This window comes from Aulonocara sp. 'chitande type north' Nkhata Bay, linkage group LG11 (assembly GCF_057382095.1).
Source record: "Aulonocara sp. 'chitande type north' Nkhata Bay isolate Kocher_YH1m ecotype deep benthic linkage group LG11, A_spYH_male_GT1.1, whole genome shotgun sequence".
NCBI classification, from domain to species: Eukaryota; Metazoa; Chordata; class Actinopteri; order Cichliformes; family Cichlidae; genus Aulonocara; species Aulonocara sp. 'chitande type north' Nkhata Bay.
In genome coordinates, this window is record NC_141354.1 from 28612974 (window position 1) to 28634604 (window position 21631).

General features: G+C 42.9%; 2 protein-coding genes across 5 annotated transcripts in view; one reads left to right on the top strand and one right to left on the bottom strand.

Moving 5' to 3' along the window:
* Nucleotides 1-17098, top strand: abcb4 (ATP-binding cassette, sub-family B (MDR/TAP), member 4). Of its 2 annotated transcripts, none has more exons than XM_086311803.1 (28): nt 1-282; nt 1205-1272; nt 1444-1522; nt 1920-2058; nt 2156-2192; nt 2293-2484; nt 2709-2880; nt 2970-3094; nt 3245-3416; nt 3536-3649; nt 4740-4850; nt 4941-5066; nt 5425-5628; nt 5711-5881; nt 6179-6340; nt 6436-6612; nt 7115-7261; nt 7347-7451; nt 7743-7820; nt 7974-8057; nt 8127-8330; nt 8435-8535; nt 8620-8760; nt 10294-10450; nt 10521-10718; nt 13310-13516; nt 15729-15875; nt 16158-17098. In XM_086311803.1, the coding sequence occupies exons 2-28, from the start codon at nt 1214-1216 to the stop codon at nt 16362-16364; spliced, it is 3816 nt and encodes a 1271-aa protein (XP_086167929.1). In that variant the 5' UTR covers nt 1-282; nt 1205-1213; the 3' UTR covers nt 16365-17098. The 2 variants fall into 2 exon arrangements, with proteins under 2 accessions (XP_086167929.1, XP_086167928.1); XM_086311802.1 differs by having other exon boundaries at nt 1-278.
* Nucleotides 16750-21631, bottom strand: part of crot (carnitine O-octanoyltransferase) — a 15065-nt gene continuing 10183 nt past the window's right edge. For all 3 annotated transcript variants that reach the window (XM_086311804.1, XM_086311805.1, XM_086311807.1), the window contains exons 12-17: nt 20545-20675; nt 20336-20459; nt 20170-20248; nt 19009-19102; nt 18673-18792; nt 16750-18382 (exon numbers count right to left, since the gene is read on the bottom strand). In XM_086311804.1, the coding sequence (XP_086167930.1) occupies nt 18262-18382; nt 18673-18792; nt 19009-19102; nt 20170-20248; nt 20336-20459; nt 20545-20675 (669 nt within the window). In that variant the 3' untranslated portion in view covers nt 16750-18261. The remainder of the gene's footprint in view (nt 18383-18672; nt 18793-19008; nt 19103-20169; nt 20249-20335; nt 20460-20544; nt 20676-21631) is intronic.

A 21631-nucleotide genomic window follows, 5' to 3' on the forward strand; every position in this document is an offset into this window, starting at 1 on the left:
TGTTCTCCAAACATGACACTCTCCGACCGTCCGGTATTCTGACAACCGGCCTTTAAAATGAAACAGCAGGCCGGAAAGATACGTTCATAAGTCATTTCTCTGATCTGGGGATAACACTTCAGTTCTCCCATCGATTTAGACGTCCTAAAGCCACGTGAGGAGCAGAGAGCGTGAGGCAGGAGGAGGAAGAAGAGGAAAAGTGTGCGCGAGTTTGTGCGCGTGGTCGACACCTCTGTCCGCAGAGGAGAAGCAGGGAAGAACAGCAGCGGGGGAAAACGGTGGGTCTGTACTCTTTTCTACACATTTTATTTAGCTTTTATTTGACTGAGAGCTACGACGATGGTTTTATACTTGAACCACGTCAGAGACAGAGGCGGTGGTGACGGTGCTGGAAATAAAACCGCTTCGGGGGGAAATTCCCCCCCAAAGCTGTGTAAAACTGTCGGTGTCTAAAAACGTGATTTTTATTTTTTTTTTTTTTAAATGGTAAAATGTTTTTTTTTTTCAATGTTTTAGCTCTTTACACTGTTGCCATTTTCAAAGCTGCTTGAAAGGAAATGTAAAACAAATTTAAAATTATGGAGCGTGATGTCATAGATAGAGATAAGTGAATGGTTTATACTTTTACCACAATGCTCTACTTGTACTTTACGCAACTTCCTTAAAGGAAATTATATCATTTCAATATTTAACCTCCTAAGACCCGAACTCTTCCACGCATACATTTTTAATTTCTCTTTGATATTTTGGCTAATTGGGGCCCGATGCTTGTTAAAACAAACAATTACCAGATTTTTTTTTTTTTTTTTTTACCTAAATTTTGTTTTGTTTTTTAAATGAGCGCCACATATGAGGATATTCGTTTAAATTTTTGATAGAACAGTAGCAGTATAATGTCCTCGTAAGTGGATATCAGGCCAAAAATGTGATGTCCACATATGTGGATGCCAGGTCCTAGGAGGTTAAAGAAGACTAACTGTTGTTGGGGGGGGGGGCATTTTTGTTCTTCTTCCAAATCCATCCAACAGGCAGAATATCTGCACCCTGGTTTTCACGGACTTACTCTACTTTGACTTTTTCCACCCCTCAAATTCCTCAAATTTCAGTTTTGTAAAGGATCAACTTTGCAGACTGTGTTTTATTGCAGGTTTAACGTATTCCAAAGGGCAAAGGCATGTTTATGGGATGGCTTTTATTTTGACAGGACCCAGCCATGGAGAGGGAGCAGATGGAAATGTCCGCAGCCAAACCCCAACAAAATGGAAATACGGGGTAAAAAAAAAAAGAAAAAGAAGAAGACTCTAAATTCTAAATCGCCTTTCTACTAATTATGTGACTTGAGTCAAACTCCTAAAGTATTTTTTTTATTTATTTTTTTTATTTTATTTTTTTTTATCGGTGCTTGGGAAATATTTGACATCATGCCATTTATGAATTCTCCAGGGAGACTGAAAAAGATGACTTGAAGAAGAAGAAAAAGGAGAAGCCTCCTAAGATGCCCATGGTTAGCCCCATCAAAGTGGTAGGTTCATCTTCATACTAATCACCTGCTGCCAGAAAAAAACAGGTTATACACTTATTTCTTTTCAAGGCTCATTTTTATCTTTTTTTTTTATTTTCTGGTGTGCAAATTATTTTTCTTTATTGGAGTGTGCGTGTGTACATGTGAAGACAAAATGGAAGCAGCAGTGTTATAAGTTGGTTTGACTGTTTATAGTTATCCTTGTAAGACTGGAAATTCCTACAAGCATAACAGCAAGGTGTGTGTGCTGAACGGGGAAGTCGGGAGAGGATGGGAGTGAGGCACATCCTCCCGTTGTTTCAGTGAACTCCACCAGACTCCTGCAGCGAGGAGATGAAAGCTGCTTTGAGTTTAACTTTTTCCCACTCAAATTATTATTATTTTTTTCTGTGTGCAGTTTAGGTTTGCAGACCGCTGGGATGTCTTAATGATTATAGCTGGGACAGTGATGTCAATGGCAAACGGCGTAGTGCTTCCACTCATGTGCATTGTCTTCGGCGACATGACGGACAGCTTCATACAGGAGGCTTTGCCCAGTGAGTTTCAGATGCAGGCTAGTGTGCACATGGGTAGCACAGCAATAATCATTAAGGAGTAAAATGACTCTTTTGTTCTTCCTTCCTGTGTCCTCAGATTCCACAAACAGCACCTTAGAAGAGGAAATGACTGGGTAAGACCTCACAGCCTGACACCTCATAGCTGCCTCATCAGGCGGAGAGACTGACTGAAACAGATTTATCAGACCGCATCTGTCACTTGTCCTCTCCCAGCCATGCCATATACTTCTCCATCATGGGAGCTGGGGTCCTGGTTGCAGCCTACCTACAGGTGGCCCTCTGGGCTCTGGCAGCCGGTCGGCAGGTCAAACGCATCCGCATCCTGTTTTTCCACCAAATCATGCGGCAAGACATTGGCTGGTTTGACGTCAATGAGACGGGAGAGCTCAACACGCGTCTCACAGAGTGGGTAACAGATGAGAAGTGTGTGATTTTTAAAGGTCCCACAGTGCTGTGTGTTAATTAAACGTGCTAGAAGTATAATCAGCAGCTATGCAGATCTCTAACTTTCTGAAACTGAAGGACATTTTGAATAAATTGCGTTATGGAGATGAGTGTGTCTGTCACTTGTATTTCAAAGTATCTGACTTTTCAAAACTGGAGCTTGATGTTTATATGTGCATGTGCAGTGATGTCTATAAGATCCAAGAAGGTATCGGAGACAAGGTGGGGATGCTGATCCAGGGTTTCACCAGCTTTGTTGTGTCTTTTATCATCGGCTTGAGCAAAGGCTGGAAGCTCACTCTGGTCATCCTGGCTGTGAGCCCCGTGCTTGGCATTTCTGCTGCTCTTTTCAGTATGGTAAGCTGCTGCAGAAGTTTATCCCTGTGTTTCTGATGCTTAAAACACCCTGGGCTCTGTATGCATCACCACCTTTTGTCTGTGTACAGGTGCTCACATCGTTCACCAGTAAAGAGCAGACTGCATATGCTAAAGCCGGTGCTGTAGCCGAGGAGGTGATCTCTTCAATCAGGACTGTGTTTGCCTTCAGTGGTCAAGAGAAGGAGATTAAGAGGTGTCATGTCTTTAACTGTTATCAACCGCCTCAAATGGCATTATTTGTGCAGATGTGGTCGGTCTTGGCAGAAATCCACTGTTTGTGCAGTTTAAAAATGTATTTTATACTATATTTGCCCCTAACTGTGCTCTCTGTGTTGCACTCTAGATATCATAAGAACCTAGAGGATGCTAAGAGGATGGGAATAAAGAAGGCGATCTCTGCTAACCTTTCCATGGGTGTCACCTTCCTCTTTATTTACCTGTCCTATGCTCTGGCCTTCTGGTATGGCAGTACACTCGTCCTGAGTGAAGAGTACACGATTGGAACCGTACTCACTGTGAGTAGATTTGTCACCTGTTAGTTTGTACAATAAACATGCATGTGACTTGGAGGTTTTTGCTGTGGCTAACACCAGTGCACTTTTTCTTTTTCTTTTTCTTTTTTTTTTAAAAAAAGGTCTTCTTTTCTGTGCTCATTGGCGCTTTCTCACTGGGACAGACCTCTCCCAACATCCAGACCTTTGCGAGTGCTAGGGGAGCTGCATATAAAGTGTACAACATCATTGATCACGTAAGAAGTGCAATGTTTTCCACTCAACGCTTACTTTTATTTCTTTTTTTTCCACCCATTCGTGTTGTTGCCCTGTTGTCACTTTGTATTACCAAACATGCTGCTTTACGGTGGCGCTCCGGTGAGCTGCTTTGATGCTGCCAGCAACCTGGAGCTGGATTTTGCTGTAATTGGAGCTCCTGCTGTTTGAAGACACCGCAGGTCATTCAGTTGACGTTGCACAGCTGTGGTTCTTGTAAATTTCTTCCACTCGCTGAATCAGACTCATTTCCAAAAAGTAATTAAAACTTGAGTATGATCATGAGTTTTGCAGACACTGTGAAGATGGTGGATAGTGTTTTGTGAAATCAGCTTTAGTAGAATTTAAAAGGGGCTCCTATGGCCACAGAAGCTTGGAGCATAACCAGTCTGTTTAACTGAGCCACTTGAAGGATGGCTTGCAGGGTCAACTCCTGCCTGTTGCTATTCTGGGATGTGGCTTTGTTTAGCTTGTTGCACGTGTTTGTCTCTGTGTATGACTACAGACTCATGCTAGTTTAGAAATGCAGATAAAGGATGGCCCCATCTGAGAAACTGCAGGCTGAGCAGCACTTTTGTTTGCACAGAAACAGAAATGCACACAACCTCGAGCAAAACAAATGGGATCTTCTCTGAAACATGTTCCTTGCTCCAGACTTGAAGGGGAGGGTATTAAGCCTTTGAAAGTCACTTCTGTTTTACCTGTGTTCACACTGAAATCATTTCTTGTATTGTGGCTACTACTTATTCTTATGTTCAAGGGTGAAGTGTAAAGGATGAGGCTTCCAGGTGAGACATAAGTGTCAAATTCTGCCAAAACACAGCTCAGCTTTTGTAAGTTGCAAGGCAAAAGGGAGAATAACAGAGCTGTGCAACAGGAGATGCAGTGAAAACGCAAAGCACTGTGAAAATAAACATTGTGCTTTCTAAATGTGCTCAGCTGAAACTGAAGGGCTAACAGCATTTCCTCCCATTGTTTCTTTGAGGTTATGAAAAGAATAAGCCCTGTTCTGCTGTATTAGTTTGGCCTCTTAGAAGTGAAATCTGCCGTATTTGATTCTCTTCTCGACAGGTCCCCAGTATCGACAGCTATTCAGAGGCTGGCTACAAACCTGAATGCATCAAAGGAGACATCGAGTTCAAGAACGTCCACTTCAGCTACCCCTCCAGGGCTGATATCAAAGTGTGTTCTCATAGCTGCTGTATACTCAAATTTAAAGTGCTAAAATAGCATGCGGACATTTTTATATCCCCAAACTCATGTTGTCTGTAGGTGTTAAATGGCCTGAACTTGACTGTGAAGAGGGGGCAGACCTTTGCCTTGGTGGGAAGCAGTGGCTGTGGTAAAAGTACCACAATCCAGCTGCTGCAGCGGTTCTACGATCCTCAGGAAGGAAACGTAAGTGGGACCTCAAGTACTTTGAAGTACAAGATGTACAAATCAGATCAGTCCTGTGTAGACTTAACCGTTCAGAAATCAGACCTTTTATATTTATTTTTGTCTTTTTTAATTTTAACAACTTAAAGCTGAAAGTAGATGTAAAGTGGATTTCTTTTAAAGAACTTTGTTTATTTTGGACACTCCTTATGAAAATTGAGTCTGTTTACTTAAATACAGTAAACTGATTTGTGTGGAATTTTTTTTTATTTATTTTTTTGTTAAATGGCTTCTGTGTATAAAGGGCTCTGCATAAACCAGTAAATGGAAACAGCGAATCTACACAACGGTGTAAACTGAGTGTCGTGTGTCCATGTAGGTGTTTGTTGACGGTCACGATCTTCGTTCTCTTAACGTCCGACACCTGAGGGAGATGATCGGGGTGGTGAGCCAGGAGCCCATCCTCTTCGCCACCACCATCACAGAGAACATCCGATATGGCCGAACCGACGTGACGCAGGAGGAGATTGAACAAGCTGCCAAGGAAGCAAACGCTTATGACTTCATTATGAAGCTACCCGATGTAGGGCAACACTTACAATTCCTCTGTCCCTGTAAATGATTGATCTCCACTTGCTAATCATTGGACTCTCTGTGTTGAGCAGAAGTTTGGGACTCTGGTGGGAGATCGGGGGACTCAGATGAGCGGAGGACAAAAGCAGAGGATCGCCATCGCCCGAGCTTTAGTCCGCAACCCCAAAATCCTCCTGTTGGATGAAGCCACATCTGCGCTCGATGCTGAGAGTGAGACCATCGTGCAGGCGGCGCTTGATAAGGTACGGCTCAACGGTTACTTAATTCTTGTTTCAAGGCTACTGTAAAAAAATAAAAATAAATAGAGACAGAGCAGAAATGTTAACTCATGTCCAGAGGAGCAATCCGTCCGATCTGACTTGATTCATAGTCTTGTATAAATGTCTCCTGCATGGATGGTGGATTTGAGCCACAGTGCACATAAACCTACCCTCCTGCAATAATTTAACAGTTTATGTTAAATGCTTGTGTACCTCACATCAGAGCAGCATGCTAGTAACATTTAACTCAGTGTAACACACAAACTCGCCCGTGTGCAGGTCCGGTTGGGTCGAACCACACTAATCGTGGCTCACCGCCTTTCAACAATCAGAAACGCTGATGTTATTGCCGGCTTCAAAGATGGCAAGGTTGTAGAGGTGGGAACTCACAGCGAGCTGATGGAAGGAAAGGGAGTCTACCAAACACTGGTCTCCATGCAGGTAATATTTGCACACAGGCAGTTTTAGCAGATGGGAACTTCCACAGCACCCAGTCTTTATTTGTTTGTTTTGCATTTGTGGTTTTCCTCTTGAAGACGTTTCAGAAAAATGCGGAGGAGGAGCATGAGCCGTCTGCAGATGAGAGAAGCCCAGGAGTCAGGTCGTTGTCGGAGTCTTCTCTCTTCAAGAGGAAGAGCACAAAAGGTGCATCCTTTAAAACTTCAGAAGGGGACAAAGAGGAAAAGAAAAAGTTGACTAGTGATAACTTGGAGGTGAGCAAACACCTAAATCCTTCTATCAATAAAGGAATGTGAAGAAAATATGATTCTTAGTCTAAGATGTTTTTAAAAAAAAAATAAAAATTATTATTGTTATTTTCACTTGGATGAGTGTTCACACCTCTTACTTTTTCTGGAAACTAATAATTGAATTATACAGTACTATTTATTTTAAGACATGGGGCTGCAATTTATTCTCTTAGGCAGTTTCTTTAAGTAGTCTTCAGGAAATGTTCTCCAGGCTTCTTGAAGGACATTCAAAACTCTTCTTTGGATGTTTGCTGCCTTTTGTTCTGTCAAGATGATCCCACATTGATTCGATAATGTTGGTTTGGGCTCCTAGACTGATTATGATCTATTGTATGTTTCTATCAACTATACTTTTACTGCATTAGCAATGTGTTTGGGATCGTTTTCATGCTGAGAATTTACTTATACACACCATTCATTCATCACTTGCATTAGAAGCCTTTTTAATCTTTCCTCCTGTCTGCAGGATGAAGACGTTCCCCCTGTGTCGTTCCTCAAAGTGATGGCTCTGAACACTTCAGAGCTGCCATACATTCTGCTGGGGACCCTTTGTGCCATTATCAATGGTGCAATGCAGCCTGCGTTTGCCGTCGTCTTTTCAAAGATCATCAATGTAGGTTACTCTTGATAACATGTTCATGCTGAATGGAGGTGTTTTCAGCAGCTGTAGAAAGCTTCATCTTTTTATCTCCCCTCAGGTGTTTGCAGAACCGGACCAAGACATTGTCAGACAAAGATCAGTTTTCTTTTCCCTCATGTTTGCTGCTATTGGAGCAGTTTCCTTTGTCACCATGTTTCTACAGGTATGCAAACGCACGCGGTTGATGGAAGAGGGTTTGTGGTAAACCTTGGTAAACTCTGTTATATCCTGCTAGTAAGTAATGTAAATAAAAAGGTTAAAAATGAAAGGGAAATGGTCACACAGGTCCCTGTCAAACTTTAGGAGAGTGCACACAAGTTGAAAGAATGCTGATGTGACAACACATGCGGATGATGTGACACGTGTGCTAATTTTGGGGGGGGGGGGTTGTGTGGGTTTTTTATTTATTTATTTATTTATTTATCTATTTTTTAATTTTATTTTTTTTAAACAGGGTTTCTGTTTTGGTAAATCTGGAGAGGTCCTCACCTTGACACTGAGACTGAGGGCCTTTAAGTCCATGATGAGGCAGGTATGTAAGTGACAAAGTCAAATGAGAGAGCAGGGGGGGATGTTGTTGAAAAATACATTTTTCTTGGTGGCTAAAGTGAACCAATTATCTACATGGCAGCCATAATAAAAGCTGGTCAGGTCCTTCAGTGCTTCTTTCAAATCTCCTTTGCAGGATCTGGGCTGGTTTGACCAACCAAAAAACAGTGTTGGTGCGCTCACTACGAGACTGGCCACAGATGCAGCCCAAGTGCAGGGGGTAAGCTTCAACAACAGCTGGCCAAAGGTTACCAAAGGCTCACACTAAAGTGTCAAATCATCCATTTAGGCCGCAGGCGTGCGTATGGCCACGCTCGCTCAGAACTTAGCCAACATGGGCACCGGTTTGATCTTGGGTTTTGTGTACGGCTGGGAGCTGACTCTGCTGCTCCTGTCTCTGGTGCCCATCATTGCAGTGGCTGGAGCCATTGAGATGAAGATGCTCGCCGGACACGCTGCTGAAGACAAGAAGGAGCTGGAGAAGGCTGGAAAGGTGAGGATTGGGTGCGAGATGTGCCAGAGTGAAAGTAAAAATTCCTCACGGCTCAGTCTGTTGAAACTCTGAACTCATGAGATATTTGCATTGCGTCTCTTCAGATTGCCACAGAGGCCATCGAGAACATCCGCACCGTGGTCTGCCTCACAAGAGAGGAAAAGTTTGAAGCTTTGTATCAGGAGAACCTCGATGTGCCCTACAAGTACGATAATTTGTACCACAGGGACCTGATTGCTCAATTATACGCTCTTTAAGTTCTGATGCCACCTTTCTCATGTTTTTACAGAAACTCAAAGAAAATGGCACACATCTACGGCCTCACCTTCTCCTTTTCCCAGGCGATGATCTATTTCGCTTATGCGGCCTGTTTCCGTTTTGGTGCTTGGCTCATTATAGCTGGAAGGATGAGTGTCGAAGGGGTCTTCCTGTGAGTGAACTGAGACATTGGCTTGTATCTTCATGAGGAGATTAACAGGCAGCCTGACAGTTTGCGTGGCGGGTAACATCCAAACAAAGCATTTCTGATGGACAGAACCTTTTCATGTGGCTGTTAATCATTATCTTAGTCAGAAGCAGTTGAAGAGCCTCAGCGTGGGTGGCTTTCAAATGTACACTGTGACAGATACTTGTGGTAATACATCAGACCCTCTTTTGCTGGGAGGAGCCACTGCTTTCATTTATATTGTGTTGCATAAACTGGGAAGTCCAAAGTTCATGGCAAACCGAAGCCTCAGCGTCCATAAAAGAAGAAAATATTAACTCTTTACCTCTTAATGAACACTGTACACCCAACTGAGGCTGATTTAATGTCTCTGAGCTTTTTCCCACTCTCCAGGATGGAATGATTGTACAGCATTACTGTAGTAAAGTGAATTTTGGATCCACACAGGCTCCAATATATACAAACAACCCCACTAATGTTTGGTTAAATGTGCCTTAGAAACGAGCCTCTGGCATCATTTAATCACTCCTTGGCAGGATTGGTAGAGCCCATTTTAGTTTGCCTAAATTCAGGTCTGTGCCAGGAAAGCAAAAATAATCCACAAGTTTTCAATAGGACTGAGGTTTGTGCTTTGGGACAGTCTTGTCATTAATTTAATGTTAGCCTGTTTTATCCATTCTAAACCAGTTTTAATCTGTGTTTGGCATTATTGTCCTGGTCAATCATATAGTTGTTGATTTGAGGTGGAGTTGAAGAAGGTGGAGGTGGTTCTGCTTCTTATTCATTATTCCAGCCAATTTATGCAATATCAATGCTGTCACTGCCAGAACAGCCCTGGAGCATGATGGTACCACCACCACACTGGTTCGGTGCTAATACATTGTTTTTGGGTTTGAAAGCCTCAACTTTACGCTTCCAACGTTTTGAGCCGTTTACCCACCACGACAAATCTTCTCGTCTGACTAGAAAACTTTTCTCCAGGAGACATTTGCTTGTCCACATGGGCGTCTGCCATTTTCAGTCGAGCTCAAAGGATTGACTTTTGAGCACAGGCTTTGGCACCCTCTCAGTCAATAGTGATGTAAAACACATCTAACTGGACAGTGATACTGGTGTTCCAGCAGTTTCCAGTTCATGGCAGGCTTCGGACTTCGTGGTTCCTGGGTTGTTCTTGAACACTTTAACCAGCTCCCTCTCATCTCAGGCTAATGGTTTGGGTCTTCTTCCAGTTCTTGGCGAAGTGGTGACGCAACATTAAAGGCCACAAAATTACCATTAAATTCATGCCCACGATGAGTAAATGCAAACTTCTGACTACAGCTGTTGTAGGCATAAACTCGTCAGTCGGTTCATCATTATCGGCGGGACCGAACAGCGCAAACTCATCTTTAAGATTATCAGTAATTACAAACATGCTGGGCACACAGATGTCGTAGGTTCGTGTTAGCTTAGCCTTATGTAATCCTGTTTCACACCCCACTGACAGCGAAGCTAATGTGTTTAACTTTCCTCTCCCAGTGTGATTTCAGCCGTTCTGTTTGGTGCCATGGCTGTCGGTCAAGTCAACTCCTTCGCTCCAAACTACGCGAAGGCCAAAGTGTCTGCTGCCCACATCATGATGCTGTTAAACAAGGAGCCTGCCATTGATAATCTGTCAAAGGACGGAGACTGTCCGGTACATGACGCAAACACGGCTTTAGAAAAGTGATATTTTACCACATATCTAACTCTTTCTTTTCTTCCAGGACCAGTTTGATGGTAATGTGACCTTTGAGAGGGTCAAGTTTAATTATCCTTCACGTCCTGATGTACCCATCCTGCAAGGGCTGAATCTGAGTGTAAAGAAGGGAGAAACTCTGGCCTTGGTGGGAAGCAGCGGCTGTGGGAAGAGCACCACCGTCCAGCTGCTGGAGAGGTTCTATGACCCGCTGGATGGGAAAGTGGTGAGAAAACAACTGCACGCCCACACTCTGTGCACTACCTCACACTGATAAGATAAGATAAGATAACCTTTATTAGTCCCACACGTGGGAAATTTGTTTTGTCACAGCAGGAAGTGGACAGTGCAAAAGTTATGACGCAAAAATTAGAATACAATAAGAATAAATACAGTACACAGCTGTACAGAATAGAATAAAATAATATACTATATACAGTAGAATAAAATAGAATAAAAATATACAATAAGATAAAAATAGAATACGAATGCTATATACAACTGAGTAAAAATACAACGATGCCAGAAAGGATTATTGCACTTAGTGTTATTGCACATGTGTGGATGTGTGTGTTTGTTCAGTTAAAGTCTTTGTTGTGGAGTCTGACAGCAGTGGGGAGGAAAGACCTGCGAAATCTCTCCGTCCCACACCGTGGGTGCCGCAGTCTCCCACTGAAGGAGCTGCTCAGTGCTGTCACAGTCTGCTGCATGGGGTGGGAGATGTTGTCCAACAGGGATGACAGCTTAGCCGCCATTCTCCTGTCACTCACCACCTCCACTGGGTCCAGAGGGCATCCTAGAACAGAGCTGGCCCTTCGGATCACCCTGTTCAGTCTCTTCCTGTCCCCAGCAGAGATGCTGCTGCCCCAGCAGACCACACCATAAAAGATAGCAGAAGCCACCACAGAGTCATAGAAGGTCTTCAGGAGTGGGCCCTCCACCCCAAACGACCTGAGTCTCCGCAGCAGGTACAGCCTGCTCTGCTCTTTCCTGTAGAGGGCGTCTGAGTTATGAGTCCAGTCCAGTCTGTTGTTCAGATGAACACCAAGGTACCTGTAGCTGTCCACAGCCTCAATGTCCATACCCTGGATGTTCAGTGGTTGCAGTGGAGAATGCTTGTGCCTGCGGAAGTCTACCACCAGCTCCTTGGTTTTACTGGCGTTGATCTGGAGGTAGTTCAGCTGGCACCAGTCCACAAAGTCTTGGGTCAAACCTCTGTACTCCTTGTCGTCCCCATCAGTGATGAGGCCGACTATTGCAGAGTCATCAGAGAACTTCTGCAGGAAGCACTGGGTGGAATTGTGGGAGAAGTCTGCAGTGTAGATGGTGAAGAGGAACGGAGCCAGAACCGTTCCCTGTGGGGCCCCCGTACTGCAGACGACCCTGTCCGACACACAGCCCTGAGTCCTCACATACTGTGGTCGGTCGGTGAGGTAGTCCAGGATCCAGGTAGTGAGGTGATGGTCCACTCCAGAGTTCACCAGCTTGTCCTTCAGAACCGAGGGAAGAATAGTGTTGAAGGCACTGGAGAAATCAAAGAACATGATTCTCACAGTGCTTCCAGCGGTCTCCAGGTGAGCGAGGGAACGATGTAGGAGGTGAATGACGGCATCATCCGCTCCAATGCCAGGCTGGTAGGCAAACTGAAGTGGGTCCAGTGATGAGCTTGTTAGGCGCCGAAGCTGAGCCAGGACCAACCGCTCCAGGGTCTTCATCAGGTGGGATGTCAGAGCCACCGGCCTGTAGCTGTTGAGGTCCTTGGGGCGTGAAGTCTTTGGCACTGGTACAACACAGTAGGTTTTCCAGAGCTGTGGGACTCTTCCCAACCTCAGGCTCAGGTTGAAGAGGTGCTCCATCACCCCACACAGTTGGTCCGCGCAGGACCTGACGACCCTCGAGCTGATGCCATCTGGGCCCGCTGCCTTCTTGCCATTAATCCTCCTCAGTTCCCTCCTAACCTGGGTGGTTGAGAGAGACAGGCTGGAGCCTTGTGTTGAGTGTGTATTGGATGCTGTTGTTGGGGGTGGGGAGGAGTGAGCAGGGTGAATAGAGGAGGTGTGAAGTGTCTGAGGTGGAACAGCAGCAGTGGGGGTGGGTGAGTCTGCAGCCGATGTTGCAGACTGCCTCATGGCTGAATCAAATCTGTTGAAGAAATGATTCAGTTCATTTGCCCATCTCACATCCCTCCCAGGCAGAGAGTTCTGCTGTTTGTGGCCTGAGATGGTTCTGAGGCCTCTCCAGACTTCACCAACGTTGTTTTGCTGAAGCTGGTTCTCCATCTTCTGCCTGTAGCTGTCCTTCCCATTCCTTATCAGTCCCCTCAACTCTCTCTGCAGTAGGTGATGCCTCATCACCTACTGACAGTTGGGTAATGATTAGCTGGCAGTGCTTTCCAGTGCTGATATGAAGTCCATGTAACAGGAGCTCTTATCTGGATTACTGCATAAACATTTATCTGGTTGGGAGGGAAATGAATAGTGTGCCTGTTGTCTCGTGTCCTGTTGGTGTTTTTGAACATCATGTGCACATTGCAGGTTTTCTGGTACGTTTGTGTTTGTCACTTTAAAAAAACAAAAAAAAGTCTCTGGCAAAATAACTCATTAACTGAATTTCTGCATTGATTCAGAATTAATGTAAAACCAATGTTAACTTTTAAATAAGAAGTGACAAGTTCTTCAGCTAAACAAGCTTTTAGCCATTAACAAATCAGACATTTCCTTCAGGGCTTGGTGATTAAAACGATGTTGCACAATCAAATGAATGATCGTCCAGGTGCCAAAGCATGCAAGCCTATTTGTGCTACTCTTTCTCCTTCAGGTGTTGGACAAATCTGATGCCAAAAACTTGAACATTCACTGGTTGAGGTCCCAGATAGGCATCGTCTCCCAGGAGCCCGTGCTGTTCGACTGCTCTTTGGCTGAAAACATTGCCTATGGAGACAACAGCCGCAAAGTCAGCATGGACGAGATAGAGGCAGCGGCCAAAGCAGCCAACATTCACAACTTCATAGAGGGTTTGCCACTGGTAATGTCATTATACTATTTTATAGAAGATTCCATGTAAAGATAAGGGTCAAATCCAGTGTCAGTAAAACAGACTGGGTGGATAAAGAGGTGGTCAAAAAAAGCAGACTCGGGGTTACAGCAAGAAAGGAGGCTGAAACACTGAATCTAAACAAAGATGGACTCTGATGTCAGCTTTGTTTTTAATGCGTCACAAAGCTGCCTAGAGCTGCCTCTGCCCAGCTACCACAGGGTTTTACTGTGAGGGAAGTTTAGTGCAGCCAGGATGTCTTTGTGTTGCCCTCAAAACCTAAAGCCTTAGAATGAGTCTCAACTTTATGCTGTTTCTGATTCAGGCTGTGCACACCAACACTTGATGGCTGCTATAAAATGATCCCTATGAGTGTCACCTACTCCATAGATTTTTATCACATCGCATGATGATAAAATGATGATAAACATCTAAAGAAGATTAAAAAAAATGTAACCGTAAGAGGCAACACTGCTGCCGATAAGATAATAGATGACTACAAGAAATCATTGATTTATTGCCTGGAGCTAACTATACACTTCAAGTTTGTTTTTTGTTGTTTTATGCTCTCTCAGTACTGCTGGTTTTTGATGTGATGGTTTCACATTAGAAACAAACGAAGATCAATTTAACTTTGAAACTTCCGAAATGTCTTCGATACAGTGTTTAAGACTCGTCGTCCAGATCGCTCAGATGGCATTTCTTTTGCTTTTTACGTCCTTTAAAATGTTGAATTTGCTGCTTGTATTTGACAAGCAGTTAACTGGTCAGTGCTGAGACTTTAAAGTGCTCTGATCAGGAGGCAGACTGAAACCTGATAGTAATGTGGTGGTTTCAAAGCATTTTGCTGATGAACTGTAGACTAGATGCTGGTCTGTGGTTTTTGAGAGATCTGGGATCTTGCCACTAATTTAAAATCTTCAAACATTAGTTTAAAAGTATAAAGCACTAATCAAAAAGCACTATACAAACTGTTGTGGTTGCTGTCACTATCGAGTCATCTTTGAGTAATTCTTTCTGCCCTGTATTGTATTATTGTAGGGTCTTTACCTTACAATATAAAGTGCTTTGAGGCAACTGTTGTTATTTGGCATTGAATAGAGCTCCATCCTTTTGTAAAGGTCTCGTGCCTTTCTGTTTCTGCTCAACTACATTAACCCCAAGATGGACGAGGTTGGGTTTAGTAACATTTATTCCACTCTCATGGACCTGAAATATTTTGTCATGATAAAGCTGTAGATGAAAGGTTGGTGTGATTGCCCCCAGGTTTCTTTAAGATGATGTAAAGATAAGGCTTCATAGGTCAGATGGAGATGCTGTAAAGGGGACCATAAGTCAGCTAAAATTAAAAATTGTGAAATGGTGTACAAAGGTAATTACAGCAACAATGCAAGTCTCCTAAAGAGGCCTTTGTGAAAAACCTTTGTTGAAAAACCTTTGATCAGTGTTTTTACTGCTGTGATAAACAAACTTGGTGGTGCTTTATTTTTCCACCTGCAGGTTGAAAAGCATAACTGGGATGGAAATGGCAGCTCAGACAGAACACAATTGGTGTAGTAAGGTGGATCCTGTGGAGGTCGGGTGTAAAGGCTTTATTGCTAAAGCTACAACTAAGCTCCTACAGAGAGTGGGGGTGTGAGGGCAGGCCTTTCAACGAGCAGTCAAGTCACTCTGAGAGTGCTGAACGAAGCAGCAGCTGGTTGCGGACAGGAGTACAGCTAGGCTGGGACATTAAGGGGTGATAGCAGAAGGGGGCACATTACGTGTCATGGGCATAAAATCAATGTAACACTGAGGACAGTGACCACCTGACAATCCCAGTGAAGTGGTTTACCTCCTCTCCCATTCAAGACACCAGAGGAATCTGTACTGATTACTGGAGGGCTTGTATCATTAAGCCTTATGAGTCAACAAATGTGAATGGTAATCATGCAGGAGGCCAGCTGAAGATGAATGTGTTATTGTACATGTGAAAATGATTTCCTGCCAGCATTTTATTAACTTGGCAATAAATGTAGCTATTATTATTATTATTATTATTATTATTATTATTATTATTATTATTAAACCTCAAAGTATACTTTTTAAGAAATTTGTCAGCTGTGAGGAGTGCTTGGATCCATACTTTGTATAGTTTTGACCATCTATAGTAACACAACTATGCCCTCTCATTGTTTTGTTTGTTTGTTTTTTCCATGAGCAGAAATATGACACGCAGGCAGGTGATAAGGGGACACAGCTGTCAGGTGGTCAGAAGCAGCGAATAGCCATAGCCCGAGCCATCCTCCGCAACCCCAAACTGCTGCTGCTGGATGAGGCCACTTCTGCGCTGGACACTGAGAGCGAGAAGGTGAGCACATCTTTCCATTTTCACCTGTAATGCTTGTCAGGGAGATTAAGTAAATGGTGAGTAAAGTCACCAGCTCATACAAACGACTGCTGCAGCTAAAATCCACACACAAGAAAATGGGAAATGTTGGGCTGAGAGAGTTCACATTAAACTTGAGGATGGGAGGAATACAGGAAAGTAGCCATGTTGATAAAGATGACAGCTCTGGTTTAAACTGAAACCATCTTTAGTGCTGAAAACATTCATAGTAGGAGCTCTTATAAGACCATGCTCTCTCTGTAGGTGGTGCAGGAAGCTCTGGACCAGGCCAGCAAGGGCAGGACGTGCATCGTCGTGGCCCACCGTCTGTCCACCATCCAGAACGCAGACCGCATTGCTGTATTCCAGGGAGGAGTCGTGGTGGAGCAGGGGACACATCAGCAGCTGCTGGCAAAGAAGGGGGTCTACCACATGCTTGTCAACAGACAGATGGGACACAGTGACAAATAACCCATAGTCCATAATCTTGAGTTCTGGATTAAACACTGGTGCCTTAGATCATCACTCCTCCCATGCAGATTCAGACAGTGGCTCCTGTGGCTTAAACCTAAATGTATAAAGTCTGAATTCTGATTGGCTGTCACTTGTGACTGTCCTTCCCACAAGAGATTTTTGACATTTGTGGGGTGCAGATGTAAACGGTAAAACTGATATTATTTTTCTTTTTTGGCTTACTCACTGTTGGTGGATACAAGTTGATTAATGTGTACTTTTCCTGCTTAGCTAAGTGGCAGATTTGGCTTCTAAAGAGCCTTTTTGTGCAAGTAGAAAAAGTGACCTTTGAGATAGATATTTTTACTTGTAAGGAGAACACTGGAATTAAAAAATGGCTGCATTCTTTTTTTTAAACAGGCTAAAGTAAATTCAATGACCAGTCCTCTTTGTTCGTTTGTCTATGCACTGGTTTTATGCCTCTGACGATGGGATCATCACTGTCTGGAATAGTTTTGGGTAAAATCTTTAATATTTATACTGTTATGACTCAGTTCAGCATCTTGGATTGAGTTGGAGGACCAAAGTACCTGAGCAGTTAAAGCCTGGGAAATGCTGCGCAAATGTTAATTTTCATTTGCGAAGTTTCTGTGGAATTCACTTAAAATGTAATTTTGTTTCTATTTTTTTTAGAGGAATTGCTGCTTTGTAACTGTTAATGTTTTATATTCAAATAAAGGTTAAGAAAGCAAGTGTGGACATCTTCGAACTTTATTCTCAGAAAATTTGACTAAAAAAATTGACTACAGCTTCCCTCAAAGTGGTACAATCACAGTGAAATTTCACCTTATCAAAGCAATAATCACGTTGGTGTGAGGCTCCAAATGTAGAAAGTGTTTCAACAGACTTTTACGTCAGCCACTCTTTGAAACCCAAAGTAAACACCATCACCAACATTTGGACATGAAATTAAAAACAAAGTTGCATAGTGTGTAGATGGTATTGGTACCTGGAGAAACTGGAAGTCAAACCTTGGCTTTAACAAACTTACACGAGTCGTGCCTACTTCTCTCTTTTAATGAGTTTAAATTAGCTCAGTGTGTGCACTTCATGCGATGGGGTACATTCACGTCCTCTTGTGGTATTCAAGTGCATTTCCTTTATCTGTAGGCACTGTTTTGACAAGACAATCAAATATTTGTCCAAATAGTCAGAAGCTTGTTTCTGCCATCCATTAGTACAAATTTCAGGTTCTTTTAGTGAAGTAGAAATGTTGAATTAACTCTGCAAAAGCTTTAGAAACGAGCTTCCCTACAGTGTTACGATTCAGTTCAAGCCTAACAGCTCTTTTCTACGGTTACTGGAAAAGAGCTTTTTCACAGTGAAAACTAAGGCGAGTCGTTAGCCACTTAGCGGTTAACATTTTATCTTAAAATGTCGAATAATACTGTCAGGATTTCAAACTATACAGTCAAAAAAAAAAAAAACGAGCGTTGAATCAGGAAGAAAGAAAAAAGTACAGTTTACGCTATGTTAATAACTACATAAAATCTTGAGTAATTTACGTTTACATTAAAAAAATACGAGGTACAGATTCTGCACCTTTGCATTGATTCGTGCTGATCTAGCTGTCACCATTTAGTACAACTACAAGTGCATTGATATTTAAAACAGGCTCTCTGTGGTACAACATGGACATTAAAACAAACTGAAAACTTAGACATTTTTGATTAAGGATTTTCACCAGCATTAATCTGCAAGTGTTGCATCTTACTGTATTTTTTTTTTTTTTTTTACCCTTTTATTACCATCCTTTGATAATGCATCTATTGAAGCGGGCGGTTCTCAAAGGGATCATTTTGTGTGGGTTGAAACAGGAGTCATTAAATTATCCCGTTTCCCCGCTTAAGTAGGTTTATAGCTGAGAAGTGGTGGCTAAGTGGAGCATCTCATGCAGGCAGCTACTGAAGCTACTGAACAGTGATGGAGCATCAGTCTCATGGCAGGATTTCCACGCTGACATGGAGATCACAATCCTAGAAAAAAGAGGAGCGGAGATCTGAATACAGCTACTGAAAATCTCAGAGGAATGTTTCCAGAACCTTGTTGAGTCTGTCATGAAGAATTAAGACAGTTGTGCAGGTAAACCTGGGTGCAACACAGTATTTGCAAGGTGTACCTAATAAAGTGTCCAGTAAGTGTATACATCCTTAGCTTGCTTTTAATAAATTCTACAGAACTGGCAAATCTCACATATGCAGCACAGGTTCACCAAAAACCCACACACAGGTTTTCAGGTCAGTGAAAGCCCGTTTCATGTGCTCACCTGTCATCCCTGATGCGGTAAAAGAAGCCGTAGCCATGGTGCACCATGGGAGCCCCAGCCCCGAGAACTGTAGTGTAGCCCACCAGACTGGATGACAGCACGAAGTTACCCCCACCGCCACTGCAGACACAAACAACAGTCACAGACAGAAACCTAATGCACTGCCTTTGCTCTGCAGCAGCTACTCTGGAGAAGCAGATTTCTGGATACTGCACTGTAACATTCTAGGATTTAATATTTAATTAAATTATTTCCAATAGATCATACATTATAAACTAGTAGAGCAGAAATTTTATTTACTGCTTTCATGCGATAAATCAGCTCTGGGTGGCGTACCTCTTTGTGTAAAGGGGATCCATAAATAATTCTGGGGTTGGACGTCCCTCCTCCTTGGCAATAAGATACAGCCCCAGAAGATGCCTGTCAAAACCTGGCAACAATATCACACGACCGCATGATGTAGGGCATAAAAACTCAAAGAGACTACAAATATGGTTCTTTGTGATGTCAGAAGCCTTGGTTCAGCCCGCAATTATCCGTGCTCTGAACGGATAATTGGAGGTGAGCTTCCCTCCCTCCAAGACATCTACAGGAAGCGGTGCCTGAGGAAAGCAGGGAGGATCATCAAGGACTCCAGTCACCCCAGCCATAAACTGTTCAGACTACTTCCATCAGGAAGGAGGTTCTGCAGCATCCGGTCCCGTACCAGCAGACTGAGAGACAGCTTTTTCCATCAGGCCATCAGACTGCTGAACACTTCATAGACACCTCAGCTTCACTACTGGAACTTTAACATTATGCACTCCATACTGTACAGTAACGCCACTGTTTTGCACATGTCTCACTCTGTATATTTTATTTTATATATTTTATTTATTGTTTACTCTATTTAATTTGTAAAATATGTGTACACACACACACACACACACACACGTAGAAAAATATTTAGTATACACATCCAGAAATGCATATACTATTATATATTGTACATATATTTATTAGTTTCAGATGTAGCCATTCTTGTATTTTGCTTGTTTACATTATTGTATTTTGCACAACTCTGTTGCTTGTGAAGCTCGCACACAAGAATTTCACTCACATGTGCTGTACCAATGTACCTGCACATGTGATGTGACAATAAAAAAAATTTTAAAAAAAGTCCTACATAGGGAAGCTGACGGGCTAAACGATTTTGTACAACAGATGAATGTAGATGTTGAACTAAAGCAGATTTTTACTGGCTCAGAAGAGTCCAGTGGGGGGTGTAGCAGCTCCGTTTTGCTCAATCAGGCGAACAAAAATTAAGCCAACAAGTTTAATATCAGAAACAAAACTACCAGTGATCAAAGTCATTGTTTTATTGATGATACTTTGGCCCTACATCTCTATTCTGCACACTGCTTGTAGCTGCACCTCATATCTGAGACTAAAACGGGACAGCCAGGGCCAAGTGTAGTCAGGAAAAAGCACGAAGCAGGAATCACAAAGTGAACTAACCTTGTCCTTCCTGTGCTTCAGCCATCAGGTTGTTGTGTCTACTGAAGGCTTGCAGCATGGCCTTCCTCCTGACACCATCCTGAGAGGAAAACATTTAAGTCGAATATGAGATTGCTTCTTCTCTCCTGCTCTTCTGTGATTTTCCCAAATACTGTCACACACTCACATTGCATGTGGGGTCCATCATGGTTTTACACCAATTCACAGCCTCCTGGGTGCAGGGGCGCATCGTCTCAGTCCTGCCGTGATAAAATTTGCGCGTCATTGCCGTCTCATAACAACTTCCTGGCCTGTAAGAGGAAAGAGGACACCTTCAGGGCCACGAATGTCACTGACAATAATGATAATAAAAGTGTGTGCTTAACCACAGCTTACTTCTTGTGCAGTCTGTAGTAGGCCAGCTGCATCGCCAGCTGAACAAAAGTGTCTGGATGGAGCTTCTTCTGTTTGATGGTAGATTTACCAAATGCTGTGAAAGCATAGCACACAACCTGGAGGTCTTGTGCCTGGAAAACCGAGAGAGAACGAATGGTTAAATGCTCTGGACCACACAGCAAACGTCAGCATGACTGATGACGCCTGCAAATAATCAATTTCCCATCTTATGTTTCCGCTGCTGTGCTTCTAATATGTTTTCGTTGTTCAGCCACATGGAGTTTAACTCAATCAGATTTTCTTCTGCAGGAAAATAAAATCAGTGAAAAAAAGGCTGCACACCATTTCAAATGTGACTTTTTTCAAATTTCAATCCTAACCTTGCATCACAGATTCAGTGTTTGCAGTTAATCTATGGAGGATTTTAGTTTCACCACAGCAGGAACAGCTCAACAACATCCACTCTCGTACTATTAGGCTGTTCAGAGGAGTGTCCTGTGTGCGTGTGTTTTCTCAGGTTTTTATATGTGCAGCTTGTTAAACTGTACCATAATAACATCAAGAATTACACCCCGCTTTAAAGACACAGCAGTTCAAACTGTGCATCACACTGTCGCTGAAACCTGACTTTAAGACAATCACTGAAATGTATAAAGGTTATCACACTTGACTCTAATCTGCGGCTAAGAACAGAGGACACACAACATGAAAAGCTGTTCAATCAATAAAATTCATTTCACTTTGATCTACACCAAACTGAAGTGATTTCCACGTCTCTAATCAAGTTTCATATCTGTAATCTGTAGCTGTCATGTCACAAATAAACAGCAGCACCAGGAGCATTAAAACAAACTGAAACATTTTTTCATTGAGGATTTTCACCAGCATTAATCTGCAAGTGTTGCATCTTACTGTATTTTTTTACCCTTTTATTACCATCCTCTGATAATGTATCTGATCGAAGCGGGCGGTTCTCAAAGGGATCATTTTGTGTGGGTTGAAAGAGGAGTCACATGACGTGTGAAAAGCCCCTTTTTTTATGTGAGCGCGCTCAGAGCGGAAAGCCTAGCTTAAAAGAGAAAGTTAC